At 46.0% G+C, this 25,592-nt stretch overlaps 1 protein-coding gene across 1 annotated transcript in view; it reads left to right on the plus strand.

The window, feature by feature from the left end:
- Positions 1 to 25,592, plus strand: part of LOC311243918 (metabotropic glutamate receptor 4-like) — a gene marked incomplete at both ends in the record, with an annotated part of 366,879 nt that overhangs the window by 117,653 nt on the left and 223,634 nt on the right. Inside the window, one exon of the mRNA XM_084333304.1 lies at positions 18,280 to 18,415. Coding sequence (XP_084189430.1) covers positions 18,280 to 18,415 — 136 coding nt within the window. The remainder of the gene's footprint in view (positions 1 to 18,279; positions 18,416 to 25,592) is intronic.

Raw genomic sequence — 25,592 nt, forward strand, 5'->3', positions numbered from 1 at the left:
CTTACAGTCAACATGCAAAAAACAGATACCGTTTTATACCGTGGTGAATAGTGATAGTTCCAGAGCGATTCTGTCTAATAAAAAAAAATATTTGCAAACCGCGCTTCAATGCATTTCCTTAGAAATCGTGCCATTTGTCGCTTGATTTATGAATCGTTCTGAAAATAATGCTAGATTATCGGTATTATATGTGTCCTCATGCATGAACAGAAGTGGGGGTTGAAAAGTCGCTTCTCCGTGCCTTGGCCACGCAGCCAACCACACACACACACACACACACACACACACACACACACACACACGCATATATTCTATTTTCCTGAGCCAACTCAAGCTGTTTAGTATATATATATATATATCTCAGCTGATAGAGTTGTACCCTTACTGCTGACTTGTTGTACAAAACGTGTAAGTTGCTTTGGATAAAAGCGTCAGCTAAATGACTAAATGTAAATGTATATATAATATATTAATCCAGAGGGAAATTCAGCACCACAGATCGCTCACAATACATTTTACGTAGTCAAAGATCTAAAATAAGAATATTAAAAGATAAAAGATATACATTCTAAAATTATGCTCTAAAATAATCAGAGCTCTGTAGTATCAAAACATTTATATTTGAATCGAGACTTCAAAATATATTGAATCTGAAAATCTGTATATCACTACACACATGTGTGATCGTTACAAAAGAAACATCGGATTAACCCAAAGATTGGTAACATAGAGTCCTTACCTCACATCTGATGTACTGCAAAAAGATTAATCCAATTCCTGATCGTCATTCCAAATATTAATCGCGTTTATTGATCCAACGTAATATGTCCAAAAAAAGAATCTAACATAAAATGTATTTGGGGGGAGGGCGACAGGTGTGTACAGTATCTTGCCTAGGTCCGGTCCTGCTAAAAGGTCACACTGTATTAAAGAAGAAACACGCTGTGTCTCCAAAACGGCTGTAAATACTGTGAAACATAAAACGTTTCAGAAACATAAAATAAAACGTATGTCATCTACAGTGCACCTACTCTCTTTCTTTGTTCATGCAAATTGCTGACTAGTTAAATGTTGTATAGGATAACACTCTTACGGCGTTTAATGGCCTGTGAATGTTAAGACTATACGCTCTTTGAGTTCACAAGGTTTCTTGAGCTCCAGTAGGTGTAAAATAAGGGCCACTATTATCTGCACATTATCTGAGGAGGCATTCTCCTCTGGAACATCAGTATGTGTGTATGTACAGTATACCTGTACCCTGTTATTAAGTTGCTGCTACCGTTACTGCTGTGGAATAGTTACTTACTGCAGAGGAAAGTGTTGCTGTAGCTTAGAACCGTGCACATACATTTTGTATTATTCATAGAAGCTACAGTATATATTCAAGATTCAAGATATTTTATTTGTCATATTATGCACAGTTAAACAGAAAGTTGCACCTTACAATCGAAATCTTACTTTGCTAGTCCACCCTTCACACAGAATCACAAAATATAGACTTCAACTAGAATTAATATTAAGAATGTGTTTAATGCTAAAAGAAAATCTTAAAAAAAGTTGAAAAACAAGTGACCTAGTAATAGTATTGCACATTCAAGATTGAAGATCAAGATTCAAAATGATTTGTCGCACAGTTAAACAGAGTTTGCCGTACAATTAGGCTTTGCTAGTCTGCCCTTCACACAAAATCACACAGATCACACAAATAGATGAAAAAAAAAGTGGTAGACGATATATATATATATATATAAATGTAACAAGTGCCTTGTTGCCTTGTATAGATAATTACACCCCATCACAAAATACACTTTAATACATTCCACTAATACTCCTAAATGTTTTATTTTATTGATTTGAGTTGATTTCATTCCTTTCGTTTTGTTTTATTGCACTTTTGGGAGTTAAGGCTTTTATTTTGACATCGACACACTTACTTTTCTGGTCCTCCGGGACACACATCCTGCCTGCTGTCTCGCGGTGAGTCAGTCCCACCTGGAACTCCGTGAGGTGAGCACTAATTATTATGTTCAGTGAAAGACTTCGGTCTAAAAGTTGTTAAATATTGTATGTTACATTCCTAAAACTGAAACAAGTTTGTAATGTAACTACTCTTGTTAATATGTACCTGTGCAGTTGTTTTGTGGGAGGTTTGACTGGGTAAAATGCACTTTAATAGCATGTAGGAAGTTTGCACACACGTGCGCTGCTGTTAACATGGAGTTAATGCAGTCACGTCTTTTCTCAACCATAGCTCACGTGCTGCAGTGCAGATGACTATTCCTAATGCTGGTGCATTGTGTTGCCTTTGTAACCTAACAGGTATGTGTGTACAGTAGCTCCCATGTGTCCGTTTTGTATTCAATTGTGTATATTTTTCCAATGTAATTGTATGTTAAAATGTGTCATTCTTATGAGCGAGTCCCACCTGGAACTCCGTGAGCTCACGTGCTGCAGTGCAGATGACTATTCCTAATGCTGGTGCATTGTGTTGCCTTTGTAACCTAACAGGAGGGAAATAAAGTCCGTCAACAGTCATCCATGTCTGTCGTCCTTAACACAACGCCGTCAGAGAGTACACCTAACTACACCGGTCACACGTGGTGCCGTGACCCGGATGCCCTGGGTGGTGTGAGTTTAGTGGGGTGAGTGTAACGGAGGTACCGCAGTATATCCACAGTCACGGGTACAAGTAGTGACGTGGCTGTGGATGGTAAGCGGTACTGCAAGTAAAACTCACTCCACAGAGGCATCCAGACCCGGAAGCAAGCAGTGAATTCACTTCTTGCTTAGTGGTCTGTGATGCCGCCCGCGACGCCGGCGTCCGGGGTTCAACTCCCACTCAGGGCGATCCCTTAACAGGGGTCGAATCGACTTTAAACACAACGCAGACAAGATCAGACCGGCTACATGTGGTGCCGTTAGACCCGGATGCCCTGGGTGGTGTGAGTTTAGTGGGGTGAGTGTAACGGAGGTACCGCAGTATATCCGCAGTCACGGGTACAAGTAGTGACGTGGCTGTGGATGGTAAGCGGTACTGCAAGTAAACTCACTCCCCAGAGGCATCCAGACCCGGAAGCAAGCAGTGAATTCACTTCTTGCTTAGTGGTCTGTGATGCCGCCCGCGACGCCGGCGTCCGGGGTTCAACTCCCACTCAGGGCGATCCCTTAACAGGGGTCGAATCGACTTTAAAAAAAACACAACGCAGACAAGATCACACCGGCTACATATATATATATATATATATACACTACACTGTATGTATATATATATATATATACAGGGCCGCCTGGGAGAAATGCGAGGCCCTGTGCGAGATTTAACGCGAGCCCCCCCCCCCCCCCCCCAAAAGGTAAAAAAAAAAAAAAAAAAATATATATATATATATATATATTTTTTTTTTTTTTTTTTTTTTTTATACAGTCAACATATTCTTAAATAATAGCGCTGCCCGAGGCGGGGCATGATACAGTCAACATATAGCAAAAGAGAGAGCGAGAGAGAGCTCCCGTTCTACAGTCAATATACAGTGTACAGAGAGAGAGAGAGAGAGAGAGAGAGAGAGACACATTGGAAAGAAATTGAAATGCTATTTGGCCCTAAACAGAGAGTACACAGTGGCAGAATACCTGAGCACTGTGACTGAAGATCCTTGAGCACAGCCTAGCCATCGAGAAAGGCCGCCATAGGCAGACTGTGTGTGTTAGAAAGAGAGAGAGAGAGAGAGAGAGAACATGTGTGTTTGTCATGTGTGTGTGTGTTAGAGAGAGACTATAGCATGTATGAGAGATTCAAAAGGACAAAGATCAACAATCCAACAAGAAGAGCGTCTATACCAGAGAAACCAAAGCAGCAAGGAGCCAATGGCCGACATCAGCTAAATAGGCTAGCCAGGTACTGTGACACCAGGCCACGTGACACACAGCTTTGGCCAACGGCCCAACGCTACCCAAGCTACACAAACGACCATTCACACACAGCACATGTCGTATCTCCAAATGTTGTGAAGTAGCATATGTTTTGCCTGGAAAAAAACATCGTTATTAACAAAACATTCGGGAGGGGAAGGAAGGAAGAGTGGGGTAATGTCATGACATTTTACCTGCACGAGGAACACAGGTCTCCACGTTGACGAAAGGCCTCTCGCTGTCGGGACAAAGCTATGGCCAGAGCCTTGTCATGGTGCAGGCCCGACTACATCTTCTGTCAAAGATGATGTCGTAGTCAGAGTGCCAGGGCCTGCTATTCTCAAGGCTAACTGATAGCATCAAACGAACGTTCCCAGCTGACGCTAAACAGCTAACTGGCTAACAGTTAGCTCAATCAGGCACCTGGCTGCATGTAGTAGCCGCATAGCTTGCTTCTGCGTTAGCTAACAGCTAACAAGCTATGCGGCTACTGTCTACATACAGCCAGGTGCTCTCAGCAGGCACACACAGTTAGCTACTAGTAGTACTATATATTAGCTTGTCGACCAGTTTGGCTCCAGAAAGAGAGAAAGATAGATAGGTCAGGACAGGTCCACGGCGGGTATTTAATCATAGGTTGACTCACATAACGCAGTATCAATGAATGCGGCGCGGCCGGCGCCAATGGAGAAGTTGGAAGGAGACTTGGCCCACGGTGTAATTCTTCTTCTTCTTCTTCTTCGAGTACTTTCCGGCAGACTGGACACCTTTCGGCATATTGCTGCCTAACAGATTTATCTGCTCACAAGTTCTCTTCTCCTTCTTTTGAAAAGACATCCACTCGCCTCGCTCCTCTGAATAGCGCTGAATTATCTACCTCGTGTGTCTTCTTCTTCTATTTGGTATTACGGCGGTCGGCGGACGGGCCCGAAACACTATCCTAAAATCTGTAGAGCAGCAAATCCGCAGAAACCGGAAAACTGCAGTCTGCAGAGCCAGGAAGTCAGACACATTCTACAAACGTGTCTAATGTGAAATATATAAGCATATAAGCAAAACTAGATTTTAGGTCTGTGATGAAAAAGGGCCTCGCGGGAAGGGGGGCCTCGCAAAAAAATAAAAAAAAATAAAAAAAAATAAAAAAAAATAATAAAAAATAATAAAAAAAATAAATAAAAAATATTTTTTTTTTATTTTTTTTTTATTTTTTTTTTGCGAGGCCCCCCTTCCCGCGAGGCCCTGTGCGACCGCACTGCTCGCACACCCCCTGAGGCGGCCCTGTATATATATATATATATATATATATATATATATATATATTCAGTTCACAGTGTAGTGGTAGAAGGATATACAGTGCACTATGCATTGTTGCAAATATTGCAAATACTGTAATGGTAGTATATAAGTTCTAAGTATATAAAGTGACAAGACCTCTTTTTATTTTTTTTTAAGAGACATATGCCAGAATTATCCAACAGGCTAGTCATCTCTGGAGTACCTGGCCAGGTGTGAAGCTGGCAGCCTAAAGTCAACCTAAAATCAAACAAACAAGCAAGTTGAGCAGAGCCTCTCGTCAAGCTGTGTTGGTGTTTGTGCTTGTCGGTACTGGTCCCATGAATTGCTTAATGATTTGTCTTCCGTTCATTACAGCCTGGCGTGCCGCTAGAACATGGTGGTCTGGTGTTCTTAGTGTGGGGCGGTATGATTAGGAGAAGACTGTTGGCCAGGGGAAGGGGACTTTCTGTAAGCAGATCTCCCTAATTAAAACCTGTCCTGCAGTCAAATGTAATCTAGCAACGCATTTTATGGAAAAACAGATTCCTGGAAGGGACTCATTACCTCCCATACAAGGAATACACATAATAGGCCAGGATTGCAATTAGATCATTAAAAAGCCACTTGAGAGAGGTTGAAAATGTCCTTTTGGATTGGCTGTCATGGCTCAATAATCCTGTGACAACTTCTGCTGCATCCAACATTTTCCATGCTGTGTAAGGAAATCATAACAATACAGAATGAGTGCATACAGTATGGCTATCTGTGTGCGTGTGCATGTGTATGTGAGTGTGTATGTGTGTCCATGTATAACTGTACTGTACAGTATGTATGGAGCTTTAAAAATAAGTAATGCAAACCTGATTCCTATCCACCCTACAACTGAAAGCTCTTGTAAGTGCAACATGTTTTGTGAGGTTGAAGGAAAAGGATGTTGTTGTAAAAGGTTAAAGGGGCACTTCACCAAAAAAAACTTTTATTTTAGTGCTGTCAGGCGATTACAATTTTTTTATCTATTTAATTACAGGATTTGTAATTAATTAATCGAATTAATTGCATTTTAATCGCATAACCATTTTAGGCCTGATATTCTATATCCTATAATCATATTGCAAATGGCATGTGTCCGGATGGCAGAATTCAGTACTGTATCTACAAGTCAAGTCAAGTCAAGAGTTTTATTTGTCACGGCATACAAGCATACAGTGAAATGTGGGGGGTCTTGCCCGCAATGATTGTGCAATAATGCAATAAATAATACAATAATAAGAATGCAATAGGATGAGAATAAGACATTTGTGCAATAATACAAGTAATAAGACATAACAGGTATATGTACATGAAGTTTACAAAAAGTATGGTAAGACATGCTAAGGTCCTGCGATAGTGCAATACACTGTTAGCTACGGATGAGTCACTGGGTCTTATATGTACACTACTATACAAATGCTATACTGTTTTTAAGTTACAGCTGAGAGGACGGAGATGGAAAACATAACGGTTCCATAGCCTGAAGTCTTATGAAGTACAGGTACAAAGATTATAAAGATCCCACGGAAAATGAGTGTTTCACAAAGGTTTTTGTAATGTGTAAAAATTCAGCGTGATTATCCAAAATGGCCATCCACTTCCATTAATTTCGCTTTTCAAGTCAAAACAGACGCTCCTTGGCTATAACGGTGGTCAATAATTTTCGCCATCATTGGTGACTGGTCAGTTCAGGACCGTTCACAACCGCACGTTGGCCACTCGTCAGACCGGCTTATCAAATGGCGCTCGCCGGATATATCGTCTTGTCGCTGTCCGATGCTTAAGAGGTTAATAACTGTCAAACTAAATGAATGTGTGCAAAACGGTTTAGAGCGTTTGGCTGTGTGTGAGATTATGTGCAAAATAAATCAGTATTGTTTATTTTTTTTGTGAAGTGCCCCTTTAAAGTTCACACAAATACAACCAGATGGTTAAATCCATATTTTAAACTAAACGTCAACCGCATGATTTCACAACATATTTCAAAATGAGTACCTCGCATTGACTGGTCCAGGGCTTTCCCCAGGATGTTCAAACAAGATGCTGTTGAGTCACAACTAGCGGGTGGTCCGGAGGGGGGCTGTGGCTCAACTAGGGGGTGGTCCGGAGGGGGGCTGTGGCTCAACTAGGGGGTGGTCCAGAGGGGGGCTGTGGCTCAACTAGGGGGTGGTCCAGAGGGGGGCTGTGGCTCAACTAGGGGGTGGTCCGGAGGGGGGCTGTGGCTCAACTAGGGGGTGGTCCGGAGGGGGGCTGTGGCTCAACTAGGGGGTGGTCCGGAGGGGGACCGTGGCTCAACTAGGGGGTGGTCCGGAGGGGGGCTGTGGCTCAACTAGGGGGTGGTCCGGAGGGGGGCTGTGGCTCAACTAGGGGGTGGTCCGGAGTGGGGCTGTGGCTCAACTAGGGGGTGGTCCGGAGGGGGGCTGTGGCTCAACTAGGGGGTGGTCCAGAGGGGAGCTGTGTTCTCCGTCCGGGAGGCAAAACAAATTGCAATAAATAACGGCATTTGCCGTTCCTGCAACTTAAAACATTAAATACAGTGTGTACGGTTGCACAATAGTTTAACGTTGAACACGAACACACACACACACACACACACACACACACACACACACACACACACACACACACACACACACACACACACACACACACACACACACACACACACACACACACACACACACACACACACACACACACACACACACACAGTGGAACAGAGGACAGCGCAATCACGTATTAGACAATGATGCTTCTGTTTCTAAGCTGGCCCCAAGCATTCACTGCAAAACGAATATTTATAAACATATCTTTTATTATAATTTATTTTAAACCACATGGCGGTGCTGGCGCGTTGTCACAGCCCCCTATATACCATTGTCTTTTTTAGGGAAAGCCCCACTGGTAGAAACAGGTCTAAACAGGGCGTTTTAACCCTTTCACTACCACACTACATAAGGTTAACCCTTTACTATCACACTACAAACAGTTAACCTTCTGTAGCGTGGTGGTAGTGAAATGGTTAACATGATGCCGTGCGGCAGTGAAAGGGTTAAAACATGGAGGAAATCCGCTGACCAGTGGAGCCAGTAGGTTTTAACTGCCAGGCAGACGCTGAGAAGAAGTGAGAGAACCGTTCCCCCCGGATCCTCAAGCTACTTCCTCCAGAGGGTTACTCACCCCGTTCTGCTGCCTCCCAGTTAAGCGAGGAGGGAAGACGGAGAGGCGAGGAGGAGGAGAGTGGCCTGCTTCCATATGTTAAGGGAGCGGGGGAACCAGGGCACCAGTGAGGCGAGGACGTACCATAGAAACGGAATGATTGATAGGGTCTCTCTGTGAACGCAGAGAGCCTCTGAAATGGGTGTTTGCTAAACTCCCCACATTTCCCTTGTGTCCCCGGCCGTGTGGTTTAAGTGTAACGACGCCGAGGGTTGGATGTATAAACTCGCCTCTGTTTGCGGTTTTGATTAAGTCAGAGAAAGAAGATTAATAGCACAAAATCGACTTATACATGGTGATTCATGACGTGCTATGCTATATATAAGGGTATGTTTTATTGTATTGTATTGTTTTCTTTTTGACACACTAACATAGCACGTATTCATGTGGCTTCAAGTGTTCGGTAAAACGGTCGTAAAATGGGCTCTTGTGGGATCATCACAATGCTTGAAACCCTCACATGCCTTTCAACAGTGTGTGACGTGAGTGCCTGAAGTGTGGCTTCAATCAATGGGGAAAAAATGGAATTAAATTAAATTCAAACCTTTTTTTATTCAGGACAATTGAGGACACCTTTTTGGCAACATTTATAGACATTTCAATGCACATTGTTTAACAATATGTGAATGGTGATACAATCAAATTAATTGTTTACATAGTAAATATATAGTGCATTAAAAGGAAGAACACCATATCACTTATAAAGTGCAAAGTAACTAAGTTGAAAACAGTTACAGACTGTTGCAGGCAGGCTGCCAAGTAAGCCTCTAAACTTCCCCTGCATTATAGGTCGTTTTATCTTCAGCGAGAGCTGAAAAGAGTTCAATGTAGTAGTAGGGACACTATAATGAAATGCTGATTTTCCAAGTTGGGTGTGTATACGGGAGACCGCCAGTGGAAGCCAATCATTTGAGCACGTTAAATATATAGGGTCTAGAGTTCCAAACTAGTAGTGATGTGAATTCACGGGAAAACCTATTATTGTCTTGCCTGACTGCAGAGGGAAACAGCCCTTTACGAGTGGACATGTAGGCCACGACCACGTAGAAAGGAATAAATATATTCCCCCGGTAAAGAAACCACTATTCCACTAATCAGCCCAGTGAATGCAAGTGTGGCGAGGTCGAAACCTTGCAATGGCAGCCCCCTTGGTGTAAAACTCCCTCCTAAGCTAAATACCCCCAACTTCCCCACCTAAATTGGATCATTTTCAGGCGGTTGGAATAGATAAGACCGCTCTGTGTTTAACATACGTGTTTTATCACACGCCGCTGGAGAGTGTCGGTTCCCGGTTCAACAGCTGTCGCAGGTCAGATGCCGAGCGTGAAGTGTCTGCTTTAGTACCTAGTGACACACCGTCACAATCCTCCTAACACAACAACCCCTATCAGCTCTCCAGCTGGGGTCGAAAATACTCCGCAATAATAACCCAGGCGATGGTAGAACTGTGTACATTTCAATTTCGTATGCTAAAAGGTGAGACTGAATTGTATACTAACCCTTTTCACTACCACACTACCAAAGGCCGGGTTAACCCTTTCACTGTGACAATACAAGAAGGTTAACCCTCTTCACTACCAGCCATCTGTAGTGTGGTAGTGAAAGGTTAACCTTCTGTAGTGGTAGTAAAAGGGTTAAAAGCCCTTTAGAAAAATAACACGATGTCTCCAAATGGCTATAAATACTGTGAAACATAAAACGAAAAAACGTTGCGATGGTCGTCCCTTAGTGGGAACTCACTCCTAAGCTAAATACCCCCGACTTCACCACCTAAATAAGATCATTTTCAGGTGGTGGAATGGATAACATGTGGTCACATGGCGCTGGTGAGCGGAGAGTTCACGGTTCGAGGCGGTCGGACAGAGTACAGCTGCCACCAAGCATGACGTGTCTGTTAGTACCTAGTGACCACGTGTCACATACAGTAGGCCAGGAACTGTCAAGTGGAAGTTGTCACATCATGCATGATTAAGGAATAGGTCTATTCCCCCGGCAAAGAAGCCACTAACCCATTAACCAGCCCAGTGACAGCTTATGTGGCGAGGTTGAAACCTTGCAATGGCATGCAGCCCCTTGGTGTAAAACTCACTCTTAAGCTAAATACCCACCACTTCACCACCTAAATTGGAGGATGTTCATGTGGAGGAATGGATAAGACCATGGCGTTTAACCCTTTCACTACCACACTACAGAAGGTTAACCTTTCACTACCACACTACAGACGGTATAGTGTGGTAGTGAAAGGGTTAACCTTATGTAGCGTGGTAGTGAAAGGGTTAACCCGCTGTAGTGTGCTAGTGAAAGGGTTAACCATTTGTTGTGTGGCAGTGTATTGTCGCAGTGAAAGGGTTAATCATAATGCTAGTGTGGTAGTGAAAGGGTTAACATACGTGGTCACATGGCGCTGGTGATCGGAGGGTCCGTGGTTCGAGGAGAGATGCCAAACATGAAGTACCTGTTACACTTAATGGTAAATAGTGCATTTATATAGATTATCCAAAGCTTTACAATTTTAGTTCTTCACATTCGAACCCATTCACTCACCGACGGCGCAAGGTGCCCGGGAGGAGGAGCGGGAATCAAACCAGAAACCTCCGGATTACCAGACAACCGCTCTACCTAGCTCACTGGCTGATGCCCCACATACAGTAGGCCAGGAACTGTCAAGTGCAAGTTGTCACACACGCACGCAACTTATCTGGAAAACAAACCCCAGTGGATTAGTAAAATCGCAAGTGACAGAGAAATAACTATACCAGGATACAATAAGGTCCTTGGGTCACTTAACCGGAAGTGACTCTTTGCGTACACGGTCAGCCTAACATTATTGTTCCTCTAATGATATTCTCTCTTCTTTCATTCCTATTTTCACTCTTCGCAACCTATTAAAGGTCTGAGCCGCGGGCCGGGCTTTTTTGTTCTATGATCCGCGGTTATGGGAAGTCTGTGCAGCCGTGCGCTGAACCGCCTGGGGTATTATCCCTGCATTGATGATTGCTCATTGTACGAACGTCCTATCAGGTCACGGAAGGGGTCTTCATTAGCATGCGCACATACGCTCAGTGGAATTTTGGGCAGGGTGACTTCTGAGAAATATTATTATATGTATATGTATTATACTTATTATTATTATTATTATTATTATTATTATTATTATTATTATTATTATTATTATTATTATTATTATTATTATTATTATTATTATTATTATTATTATTATTATTATTATTATTATTATTATTATTATTATTATTATTATTATTATTATTATTATTATTATTATTATTATTATTATTATTATTATTATTATTATTATTATTATTATTATTATTATTATTATTATTATTATTATTATTATTATTATTATTATTATTATTATTATTATTATTATTATTATTATTATTATTATTATTATTATTATTATTATTATTATTATTTATTATTATTATTATTATGAAATGTCGCAGTGGGAATTAGAAAGTTTAGGCTTTTTGACAGTCAACAGACGGACCCCCCCCCCCCCCCCTTGCTATGTATAGTTAGTAACAGCAAGTATAGCATAGGGACATAGAAGTAAAACTGCACATTGTATAGGAGTGTACATAGGATCCAGTGCCTTTAAGTGATTTATTAACATGTCTATTTATCATGTCTATTCTAGTTATCTTATTATTAGTACTACTATTGTTTTATTGCACAATCGTAGCGGGCATGGCCAACCCCATTTCACTGTATGCCCTGGTATGTATGTGATGAATAAACTCTTGAATCTTGCTCTTAGACCTGTGGTTCAATAGCAGTTTCTCATGGCCATAGTGGGGAAGTCTGAAGTGTATTGTGTGGTGCCTGCCGGTGGCCAGGAAGATAAGAAACGGACTGATCGATTTTCTCCAGGCACTAGGATTAAGTAACATGTCATTGATTCAATAACTGGGAAATTAAACATGACATGGATTTCACTGTGATTCTTATTCCAGACGTGTCGACATTTCCCTCGTGCCGTTATCAAGTGATGGAATGAGAAATGTGGAACTGTTTAGAGTTTTATAAAGCTATTACAGTTTATAAGTTGAACAAAAGCGCTTTACAACTCACATTCATTCACTCAGACATTCACACACCGACAGCGGCGGTTGGCACCACATGCAAGGTGCCAACCTGCTCATCGGGAGCAGTTAGGGGTTAAGTGTCTTGCTCAAGGACACTTCGACACGCTGCCGAGAGAAACCGGAATGGAACTGGGAACCTTCTGATTGCCAGATGTCTGCTCTACCTCCTAAGCCACTGTCGCCCCCAAATTATATTATTCATCTATAGTGTCTAGTTGACCAGTGACATTTCTCTCTTCATTATCAAGCGACGGAATCAGAAATGTGGAACTGTTTTGTAAAGTTATTTATTACAGTTTATAAGTTGAACTAAATCAAATGATATGCAACAGAACAGAAGACCACGCCCCATCAACACACTGTAAGATTCTGATCAAACTGGCCAGTATCACGTCTTCGTCTGTTTGGCCCTCCATCCAATTCCTCTGCGTTGTGTCATTTTAATGGTCCTGACGTCTCCGATACTGGTAGATAAGATCCTTATCTCCCCCGTTAGTGCAATCCATAAACCATCCTAGTTCTCCACCTCCGTAAGAATTCGACACTTCGACACCGTGAAATACCTTATGAGGAGAAGCGTTGTTTTATTGCTATAAACAGAACCTCATAATCAGATGTTATCAGATGTTATCAAATTGTATCGTCCTTGAAGAGTCTATTCTAATGATCTTTCGGTGTGTTCAGATTATCGTCCTTTTGCTGTTCAGTCCAATAGTGTTCAGGCCTGTTCGTTAGCCGAACCCTCCTCGTGTTAGCCGAAGCTACTGTAATGATGATGTGGCATTCTCCCTTTCCCCCCCCCCTCTGTGGTGGAGGAGGAAGAGTCTCTCCTCTGTGTGATCTCAGTCCTACTCGCTCTTGGTCAGATTCTCGTCTGCCTTACACCCGGAAACACCGTTCGACTCATAGATGTTCGTCGTCGCAACGACGGCCCCGCTTTCTGGTTGTCATGCAACGTGTTGTCATGACAACTGCGTTTAACCTTTACACACACTTCAAAACGTTTCTCTACTGTTGCATTAAAGAGGTCACCCCTCTCCCTCGCTCTGGGCCTACAGTACACTCTTATCTGTGTTCTTCCAAGGAATGCAAAACAAAACACCCTCGCTGGCAGTGTATTCAATCCACTGGTCACCGTTCTATCACCGTCTCCTGCTTCCATGCACATTTCGATCTACCATTTTAGCTGTGGTCCCCCCAATCTATACATCACATACATTGAATAAACCCCGTTTTCTCTCATTCCCCCCTTTGATTCTCAATCAACTTTCAGAATCAACAGACTACTTGGTTTTTCAATTAATTATACCCAAAAATAGACTCATAACAATGAGGGCCCCGTCGTCTGCTGTTTTCCTTTTGTTTTCCATTACCCGCATCACACCCAAACCAGAAAGGATAAACAACGGTCATGGAGGAGAGAGAGAGAGAGAGACAGAGAAAAACACAGATTGCAACTTTTCAAACGACACACCTAAACCCTTCGGCCCCCCTATTAGGCACCCCACGTCCAAATCAGAGCGCTCCCTTCCCTCTTACAGTACACCTCCCATCTTGGGCCGGTCCCATCTTCTAGGGCAAGGGCCCCTTTCAGTGACGGCTCCTTTCCTGAGCTGGTCCCCCCTCCAGGGCGCGGTCCCCTAGGCAAAAATGTCTCCCCTGGTCTGCTACTGCTCAGTGTCTCTGGCTGTCCTCTCCACATCTGCTCCTCCACCGCCGCCGTCTCCTCTCTCTCGTCGTGGATGATCTGTGTACCAGGCGGTGCCTGGCCCCTGCGGCTTCCTCCTCCTCCAGTCTGTCTCCTGGTCATCTCCATCGCTGTCGGTGTCATTCCCCCCTTGAAAGCAGAAACACAACACCGGCAGTCGTCTGTCCATTCGACTTCCCTTGTTTTGCTATTAGTCTACCACCTGCTCCACACCCATATCTAATCCTACAGGGCTGTTCCCTGTTTTGTTGTCTTCCGGCGTGACACCAGCAGCTAAACGATACCCACTCGGCGCTCTACGTTTGTCCCACGGGTGACCCCCAGCGCGCGCCAGTTCTTTCTGGTGACGTGTCCCTTCAAGACTCTGCCTATTTATTAGGTGTGAGTAGGCCCCACTGGACTTCCCTCTTTATTCCATAATTAACCCATTCAAATAACTGCACCATCTCTGTGCTAAATATTCCCCTATGGGTAATGAAAACTCCCCAGCACTACCCCCCCTCCACCACTAGGTGGCGACCTACTCCTCCTCTATGGTGGTTTAGTTGACGTGTCACTTCCTGATTCTAAACCCCTCGTGGCTCTGCGGCCATTTTGACTCGGTGCAAATGGCTACTCTCTCAACAAACGAACGCTGCCCTTCCTTCCAAGGCCTAAAAACACAGCTGTTTTTCCTCTCTTTCCTATCCATTATCAGGGGACGCTTCTCCCGGACTAAACTCTTGCTTATCGGACATAATACACAGTTTAAGGTAAACACCCGATCGACTTTCCTCCCGCTACGACAAATTCCGGCCGTCTTGAGACCACAGCGACCAGTTTAAGGTGGGCCGTCTCAGGCGTCAGTCTTGTCATAACAATCCCGCCATAACAGATTTCAGTCTGGTTCAGCATTGTTCAGCATTCCCCCCCCCCCTTTCTCCTCCTGCATTTACACTCCCAACACCAGAAACCGTGCAGCCTGCCCCGTTTGTTTTTCATTCTATCCTGTTGATAACACCCTCGATTTTCAAAACACCATGGCTCTCTGCTCATATTATCACAGCTGGCTTCTCTGTCGCTACTTATTTACGGATGCACTATCTTCGTTCGTTTTTATTTGGCTTAAAAGATCAAAACAACCATGTGTGCACAGTGAACTCACATCTTTCTCCTAAGCGCTGTTTCTCCTACAGCGCTGGTCCGCCTCATGACCGCTCAACTCGACGCTCTCTCCCAGGGCTGGCCGGCCTTGCTTCGATCATGATTCTCCCACACATTGATGACTGTTGTCCACTGTCGCCCCATTATTGAAAAAGTCTTTATCCGTTGTTCTTATCTCTTGCAAATCTGGCTGTCATCAACAACCAACTGTTCCCGTTGTTTTAATCTCTTGCAAATCCGGCTGTCATCGGCACCAACTGTAAGATTCTGATCAAACTGGCCAGTATCACGTCTTCGTCTGTTTGGCCCTCCATCCAATTCCTCTGCGTTGTGTCATTTTAATGGTCCTGACGTCTCCGATACTGGTAGATAAGATCCTTATCTCCCCCGTTAGTGCAATCCATAAACCATCCTAGTTCTCCACCTCCGTAAGAATTCGACACTTCGACACCGTGAAATACCTTATGAGGAGAAGCGTTGTTTTATTGCTATAAACAGAACCTCATAATCAGATGTTATCAGATGTTATCAAATTGTATCATCCTTGAAGAGTCTATTCTAATGATCTTTCGGTGTGTTCAGATTATCGTCCTTTTGCTGTTCAGTCCAATAGTGTTCAGGCCTGTTCGTTAGCCGAACCCTCCTCGTGTTAGCCGAAGCTACTGTAATGATGATGTGGCATTCTCCCTTTCCCCCCCCCCTCTGTGGTGGAGGAGGAAGAGTCTCTCCTCTGTGTGATCTCAGTCCTACTCGCTCTTGGTCAGATTCTCGTCTGCCTTACACCCGGAAACACCGTTCGACTCATAGATGTTCGTCGTCGCAACGACGGCCCCGCCTTCTGGTTGTCATGCGACGTGTTGTCATGACAACTGCGTTTAACCTTTACACACACTTCAAAACGTTTCTCTACTGTTGCATTAAAGAGGTCACCCCTCTCCCTCGCTCTGGGCCTACAGTACACTCTTATCTGTGTTCTTCCAAGGAATGCAAAACAAAACACCCTCGCTGGCAGTGTATTCAATCCACTGGTCACCGTTCTATCACCGTCTCCTGCTTCCATGCACATTTCGATCTACCATTTTAGCTGTGGTCCCCCCAATCTATACATCACATACATTGAATAAACCCCGTTTTCTCGTGAGAGTTGACTGTGCAGAGAAGGTGACCTAAGCCACGCCCCCTCAACACACTGAGAGTTGGCTGTGCTCAGAGAAGGTGCACTAAGCCACGCCCCCTCAACACACTGAGAGTTAGCTGTGCTCAGAGAAGGTGCACTAAGCCACGCCCCCTCAACACACTGGGGGTTGGCTGTGGTCAGAGAAGGTGCACTAAGACACGCCCCCTCAACACACTGAGAGTTGGCTCTGCTCAGAGACCTAAAACACGTATATCAAAACAAATTATACTGTATTCCAGGCCTTTAGCAAACAGATGTGGCAACCAGGGATATTTCTCATTATCAAGTGACAGAATCATAAACGAGGAACTATTTAGAGTTTTATAAAGTTATTACAGTTTATAAGTTGAACAGAATCAAATGATATGCCCTAAAGGAAGAAGAATGAGCGAGTGTGCACAAAAGAGAACCTGTCGTCACATTTCCAATTACAAAATAGGTGTTACTCCCAAACGTTACATAATATACCCCCAGTCTCATTGGCAGCGCCATAAACTGAATTGATGGGTCTCCGTGTCTCAAATCTGCCCCTTGTGGTCCATGAAAAGATTTTTTAATACCTTGCATCCCTCATGTTTTGATGAAATATTGCACCTGCACACATTTAATCTTGCATCCAGACATCATAAAAAAGTCCACAAGATTGAATAGGATTTGTGTGGGTTTAGTCAGAAAGAGAGATTTTCTTTTTTTTCCATGACTCAGCCTGAAGTTACTTGTGGTTGACCTAGTAAACAAATGATGTTCCTCACTACATAAGGACTTTTGCTCAGTTTAGGCCACGATTTAAGATAAGATAAAATAAGATAAGATAAGATATTCCTTTATTAATCCCCTTGGGGCAATTCCAGTGACACACACATACAGCTCATCGTCTCATTAATAACAACATATCACAATCATAAATTTTTTACAGTAACAACGGCACAACATAAATTCACACAGACATGTACATTTGTTGACACATGTCATCTACAGAATGCCTGAGACGCCATATGTGATAGTCGGCTGCAACAACAACAAAGTGTCTGAAACAAGGTGTCGTCGCGCCAGGTGGCGGGAGGGAGGGCGGAAAAGATTGTCCAGAGGGAGGGGGCATGGACTGGGGGATAGGACTTTGGTGATGAAACAGTCTTAGGCCCCCCCCCCCAGCACGCGTACTAATAAGATGTTCTTTCATTGATCGCCTTGGGGAAATGTGGGTGTCATATTACCATGGGGGAGGGGAGGTACAGGTATGGGCAGGGTAATAATAGAAAGACACATTTTGTATCTGAATAAAAAAAAAAACATGTGCCTTTTTAAAAAGGGCCTTCTACTCAGTCAGTGTTGAAAAAAGTGGTTAAAAAAGAATTCAGGAGAGAAATGGTTTGGTTACTGAAGCGCTGTTCAGCGCCGGGGCGACAGTGGCTCGGGAGGTAGAGCAGTCATCTGGTAAGACGGAGGCTCCCTGTTCGATTCACGCTTCTGCCGGGCAGCGTGTCGAAGTGTCCTTGAGCGAGACACTTTACCCTCCTAACTGCTCCCGACGAGCAGGTCGGCACCTCGCGTGGTCGGCCTCCGCCGTTGGTGTGTGAATGTGTGAGACGAATGGGTAAGATGTGAGGAACAAATTGTAAAGCGCTTTGGATAAAAGCTGCTATAGGAATGCAGCCATTTACCATTTGCCATTTTAATGGTGAAACATCCCTCTTTTGTGTCTGTATGTGCAGGAGGCCTGTGTATCTCTCAGTCGGTAAAGATACCGCGGGAGCCGAGGACCGGGGAGTTTGACAAGATGATCCGCCGTCTGAGTGAGAACCCTAACGCTCGGGTGGTCATCATCTTTGCCAACGAGGATGACATCAGGTAAGTGCTGTAGAATTAGAACGTCAATGTTAACGTCAGGTTAACAGTCTGTAGTGTGGTTGTGAAAGGGTTAACCCTTTGTCGTGTGACGGTGAAAGGGTTAACCTTCTGTATTGTCACAGTGAAAGGGTTAACCATTTGGTAGTGTGGTAGTGAAAAGGTTAATATCACTGTGGTGTATATTAAAGCTGCAGTAGGCAACTTTGGAGAAATTAGCCAGAGTGAGTTTAACTGCCTAAAACTGTTATATCAAAACAAATGATACTTCTAAATCTCAAGAAATGACACGCATGGCATTAATAATCCACAATAAGCAATTTATGACTGAATTAAAACATCATTGTACTGAATCTTCAACCGATCTTTTACCGATAACAACTCAAAATACAGGCCTGTTTCACTCCAATGTTTAAAATGTAAACTCCCATGTAAACAAACCTTTTATAGCTTCAAACGTTAATGTAAAACCCATGTTTAGCTGTCACTTCCTGTCAGTACTTAAATATAAAATGCTAAACAAGTAAAAGAGGGAAAGGGTATATCTTTGATGGTATAAATCACTAATGTAAACCAAGCTGGTTTTGATTTGATTTGATTTGATGTTTTTAATTTTCGTGTATTACATACAGGTGTATGCCCAGCCCATATGGGCTTACAAGACACATAAACAATAAGTATATAATAGTATACTTGACATTGACAATAAGTTATATAGACCAAGATGGCCACAAAAAAAAGAAAACAAAATAAAACGTCATATAACAAGCTGTAAACAATGTATGTAAACAAAGAAACAAGAGGAATTCCTATACAATTAGATAGGATATAGTGTGTTTTGTCTCAAGTGCCATGCTTTTTCCAAAAATCCTGCAAAACTGAAGATCTCCTCCACAAAAAGACACCTCAACATACAACTCTCAGACTGCCAAAACAAATCCGGATTTACAAATAAAATGTTCTCAAATAAAGCCCTCCTCAAATCTGTGTACAAGGGGCAATAAAAAACTAAATGATATTCATCTTCCACCACTCCCAGATCACATAGAACACACAACGATAGGTTATGTAGATAACCTAGTTATATTAGTATTGGCTGAGCGTCCCGCTCTGAGCCTTATGAGATACCCCTTATCTCCTATGATACCTACTGTATCCCCAACGAACAACTACATGCACCCACACCTGTATGGGGCCCCGCCCCTATGGAGGCGTAGCCCATATAACCATGACTCTGGTCACCAAACACCCTTCCTCGCCAAATCCCGTTCCAGGAAAAGATCCCTCAAGAGGGAACTCAGGGCCGCGCAGAGCGGGACGCTCAGCCAATACTAATATAACTAGGTTATCTACATAACCTATCGTTATATATCGTATTTGCTTATCGCGTCCCGCTCTGAGCCTTATGAGATATGGGGAAGAGCGGACGCGAGACCCGACAGATGTACCCCCTGAGGACCCGTAAGCCCACATCAAGGGGTGCGGGGAGCCCTGTCACCCCATCCTTCCTAATGAAGGGGGGGCGCAGTCAACTCCACCTGAATGCGAACAAGAGGGAACCAGAACCCCTTGAACACACCGTACAGGCGGAACCACGTGTGACTCAACACACTGTGGCCCATACCCATACACTCCTGCTACCCAACCAAGGACGGGAAGCAGGAAAGGCCACAGACCCCAGAACCGCCTGGGAGACAGAACCCCCGGTCATGTCCATGAGGTAAAACCTTACAAAGGGACCCGGGGAGGACCATGAAGCTGCAGCACAGATGTCCTCCACCGAGGCCCCACCCAGGAGAGCGGCAGAAGCAGCCACCCCACGAGTGGAGTGCGCCCTGACGCCCCCAGGGGGATCCTGCCCAGCCAACGTGTAGCAGAGGGTAATGCCCTCGCACAACCAATGGGACAGGCGCTGCTTCAACAGTGCCTTACCAGCATGAGCCCCACCGTAACAGGCAAAAAGCTGGTCGGTAACCCTGAAGTCCTGAGTACGGCTGAGGTAAATCCCCAAAGCACGGACTGGACATGACAGGTGACATCTAACTCACTAGTGTGAGGAGGAGGACGAAACGCCTGAACCACAATATCCCGGGAGCGGAAGGAACTCTGGACGTACCGAGAGAGCACAGAGCTCACCTACGCGTTTAGCGGAAGTGACAGCCAGTACGAACACGGTCTTGAAGGACAGCTTCCCAACGGCGCCTGCTTGAGCGGCTCAAATGGGGCCAAGGACAACCGACCGAGGACCAATTGAAGATCCCAAGTCGGAGCCAAGGAGCGTTGCACCGGCTTAACGCGTCGAGCGTCAAGCAGGAAACGCTTCACAAGAGGGTGGCTGAACAAGACATCCCCTCAAACCCTTCATGATAGGAGGATATAGCTGCTGCATATACCCTCACCGTCGAAGCCGACAGTCTATCAAGGAGAGACTGGAGGTAACTAAGGACAGCATCCAGGGGGCAGGAGACTGAGTCCCGGCCCCCCGCCTTACACCACACTTGGAACATACGTCATCTGCCCGTGTAAGCGCGACAGTGGAGGGAGCATGCGCATTCCAGATGGTAACACCATCAGGATCAAGAACCTGCGCCCCTCAACGTACCTGTCCCAACAACTGACCTAACAGATGTATGGGGAAGAACCCCTAGCGGCACGGCATCGGTCCCAGACCTGCCTGGCCATGTCCAGACGTAATCCTCACCCGTCAGGATGAGGACCGCCCCGCGACAGTACACCTGCACCCACATTCTCCCTGCCGGGGATGTGGGGAGCCCTCAGGCCGCGCAGATGGAGGACGCCCATAGCCAGCCGCCCGCCGCCTGGTGCAGACAGGGGGAGCGTACTCCTCCCTGTCTGTCGATACACGACACTGACGTCGTATCGTCCGTCCTGATCAACACCATTTGTGGACCAGAAGGACCGCTTTCAACACCAACACATTGAACGTAGCGCAGACCGGGCAGCATGGTTTGCCAGCTGCCCCCTACTGCGTTGGCCCGACGCGTCACCAGCGAGGGAGGCGTCGGTGAAAACGCGACGTGAGACAGCGCCGTAACCGTCCTAGGATGGAACCTCCCGAGCGTGTTGACAACACGCTCTGAGATGGATGCCCATAGCCCTCCAACCGTTGACTGGGAAGAGGAGTACTCTACATCCAGTCTACAGCAACCCCAGGCTGGTAGAGACCTGCCTGGTACGAGACCTGACGATCCACCTTGACCGCGAAGGACCAGAACGTCATCAGGGCAGAACACTCCGTAACCCCTGACGACGCAGAGGCCCCAGTGCGGCCTCCACGCACTTGGTGAAGATGCGGGGAGCCAGAGAAAACCGAACGGCAGCCTCTGGTACTCATACGCTAACCCTGCAAAGGAAGCGTAGGTAAGCCCTAGGATGGAAGATCGGAGATGCGCATACGCATCCTACAGGTCTATGGAGGAGAACCAGACCCCCACCTGACAGTGTTCAACAGGTAGGAGACGATCCAAAAAATGCTGAACCTTCCCATGGGACAGGTCCAGCCTGGGTCTTACACCCCTCCCTCCCGACTTCTCAGGCAGAGAACACCGGGAGGAGAACGCCATGACGATGGCTTGCTTCGTCCACAGAGATTGGATCTCGTTGACCAGAGCTGTCACTGCTGGAGACCCTGACAATAGGGTCTGTACCAAACCTGAAAACGGGTGGGGTTGTGTAAACACAAGTCCCCGCCTCAGCGTTCTCTCCATCCACCTCGACATATGGTACTGCCGTAGTCATATGTGACGACACTCCCAACGCACCCGCCGTCACGTGGCGCAGGTCCGCCAGGAACTGTAGATAGTTGGCCCGGTCCCCCCGCTGTGCGTAGCCAACCCTGGAACCGTGCGAGCAGCGCGTTCCGTGTCGGAAAATCTGACCCTGACACCACCCACGAGGCAATCGCACCCAAGGGGGAACCCCGACAGAAAGGGCCGGTCTGATACGGGGGGCTTTTGATGAAAAAAGCCCCCCCACTGAACACCCCTCCAGAACATGCTGAGGAGTTGTTCTGCAGCCGGACATGCAAGGTGTAAGGCCCCCATGGGTTCCTACACACCGTAGCCCTGCAGTGATATTACTACCACCCCAAATCACGTGTGCCTGCGACCACTTGCCAATATTTCAGGAGTGGGAGGCACCAACATGATACCTGGTCTGGCGAAGGCGAGGCCGGTGAAGCCCGCACTGTGTGCCTCAAAAGGTTTCGAGCCCCCCTGCTGACAACACTTAAGTTGACAGACGTAACACCAGGCTCAACCAACACAGCTCAAGGTGTGGGAGCCGCTTGACAGCACAACATTCTCACGGACAGACCCAGGCTCAGCCATCAACTGGGTGTCAGCCCCTGTCCCCATGAGAAGCGAAAGGGGGGCCGCCCGCGCATCAACGAAGGCACGCGGCCCGCAGCCAAAGGAAACAATCAGAGCCCACTTTTTCCGCTGGTGTTGGGGAAGGGAGTGATCTGAGAGCGGGCTGCTCGCGGCAGGACTGTGACGGCTTGTTTGTTCAAGCCGAACCCATCCTACATGGCCGATCCCTCGGCCGCCAAGGCTGTCGGCCTTGTGGACACCTGTCGAATCAACGCCCAGGATACCTCCGGCGGGGGAAAACATGGCCGCCTGTCGAGGGCCTCGTCATCGCCGCTGACGAGGCCGTGCTCTCTCTTCTTCTGGCTGCGCGGTGTGAGGCGGTGTAGGGCCTAGGACAATACCGCCCGCGCTCCAGCAGAAGACCAAAATCCCCTGCGGAGAGGGGAACCCTGAGCGGTTATAGCTTGCGGCTGGGTCAAAGCTAATAACGTCAACAACCTCGCGCGATGTGTCGACGTCGGCTGGCCCTTAAGGCCCCGCCACCAGACACCATTTTTTTTATAGAAAAAAACAGCAATTCGAACACAGTTCTAATCGTTGCCAATTCCATACCGTGGCGGTACAAGCTTTAACAGCCCACCAGCCACTCGCCAGGCCGACCCACCCATGGCGTCGGCCGGGCGGGGCACTGTTTCAATATGTCAAAAACAAAGGACTGATGTTAACACGGAGCACCAGTGGTGGTTGCAAACAGCAACCTCCACTGTGGTGTGCACCATGAAAGGGTTAAATGAATAAAAGAACTAAACCACAAAATACTGTAGAATGAGCAAACCCATACACACAACGTTAAGGGGAGGCGGACCAGAGCGAACTAGTCCGGCCTTCATTCAAAATATTCACAACAGCACACCAGCCCTAGCTTAGCCCATTTACCAAAAAAGGTAAACAAAGCCCCCCCGCACTACTCCCCCAGTATACCGATTGACCATCAGTATGAATGGTTGAGAGGAGAGAAAACTGTAGCAAGACAGACCTTCTCATAGCAGAGTGACAGAACGAAACAATAGCCCACTACACAGGGCCGCCTCAGGGGGTGGGGGGCCTCGCGTTTAAATTTGCACAGGGCCTCACATTTCTCCCAGGCGGCCCTGCCCCTATACTACTACAGCCTAGCGTGAGGCGATGTGGGACCCAGATCAACAACCGCCTGCGCACAGACACGCAACATGTTTACCATGTCGGCTGGACCCATAGCCCCACTACCCGACGCCAATGTGGATAGGAACTAGCCAGCTGAGCCATAACCCGCCGTTAAGTCCCACCCTGCAGTAATATAGCTCTACTGCTACACCGCCGAGCTCACGCATCTCCCCAGATGGGGACACCGTTCCATAGACCCCGCCGGAACACAAGGTAACATACCTGGCTAGGCTACCTAGCCACGGCCTACCCTGTTGTCAACCCATTTACCCGAAAAAAGGTAAATAGGACTCAGCAAAAAAAACCACAACAGCTACCGACTGACCTTCATTGATGAACCGGGCAAGAGGAGGGAGAAGTGACAACATCTCACGGCGGAGACATTAGAACAGCGTAGCAGTTAGCAGTAGTGATAGCATGCAGCATTAGCGATAGCATGTAGCATAGTATTATATGTTTAGTAGCACGCCCAAGACAGCTTGGAAATTGTTCCCTGCAGTGAACGTTCACCAAACCATCCTGCCCCCGGCGCCAACACACAACATGGTTGTGTAACAAAACAAACCAGCATTACTAACACTAATACCCATGCCTGAAGACACAGGGCCTACCTGGGTACAAGCTGGCCCGACAGCCAATCTTGTACAGCTGAACCTCGATCTGCTGTCATCAGACGAGGAACATCAACATAGGCCCGTCGTGTCGCCGAAAACATGCGTCGAAGATGCCAGGGGCCAGCAACCTCCGGTAAGCTTTCAACATTATGACTCTGATCTTTTTCATCCTGCTAGTTACGTATGGTGCACGCAGCCAGTACGCTGGAACGAAAATAGAGGAAGGGTGTTTGGTGACCAGAGTCATGGTTATATGGGCTACGCCTCCATAGGGGCGGGGCCCCATACAGGTGTGGGTGCATGTAGTTGTTCGTTGGGGATACAGTAGGTATCATAGGAGATAAGGGGTATCTCATAAGGCTCAGAGCGGGACGCGATAAGCAAATACGATATATAACTGCTCCTCCTCAGGTTTACGTTGGAATCTACCCACTTCCACAGCCAATGGCAGGGTGCCAGACCTCAACTGGGCACACAGAAACCTCTGTCTTCTCTTTAAGTTTAACATTACATAAGGTTCAGTAATACTCATCTTTAATTTCAACATATTTTCTAAGTGTAACAGGGTGGATTATCCCTGCTTAGTGAGGGTGAGGTTCTACAAACACTGGGTAGCAGGAGCACGGAGGAGCTATGTCCAGCCGGGCCCCAACTGTAGTTGCCACGCTACAAGGCGTAAGGTATATGAATGCAGTTAGTGGGGCCTAGGATTTACCAACCTAGGAGTTTTCACAGTAGGCACCACCTGTTCTTTAGTGACTGATACCCGTTAACTCACTGTAGTTCCCTCTAATAACTGCATCCCATCTACTAGGTGACCAGTGATGTACCTGAACGCGTTCAATGAACGATCGTTCATGAACGCGTTCGTATTTTGGGGGCGAACGTGAACTGAACGTACTGTATATCCGCTAAATGAACGTAATTGAGAACGCGTTCATTCTCAGCGCTGTATAGCGGCGTTCAAAAGTGCGTTCATTCTCAGCACTCTATTATAACGTTGTTCAAAGGTGTGCCAGATTTCATATGCAT

This window comes from Notolepis coatsorum (genome assembly GCF_963971535.1).
Source record: "Notolepis coatsorum genome assembly, chromosome: 17".
NCBI classification, from domain to species: Eukaryota; Metazoa; Chordata; class Actinopteri; order Aulopiformes; family Paralepididae; genus Notolepis; species Notolepis coatsorum.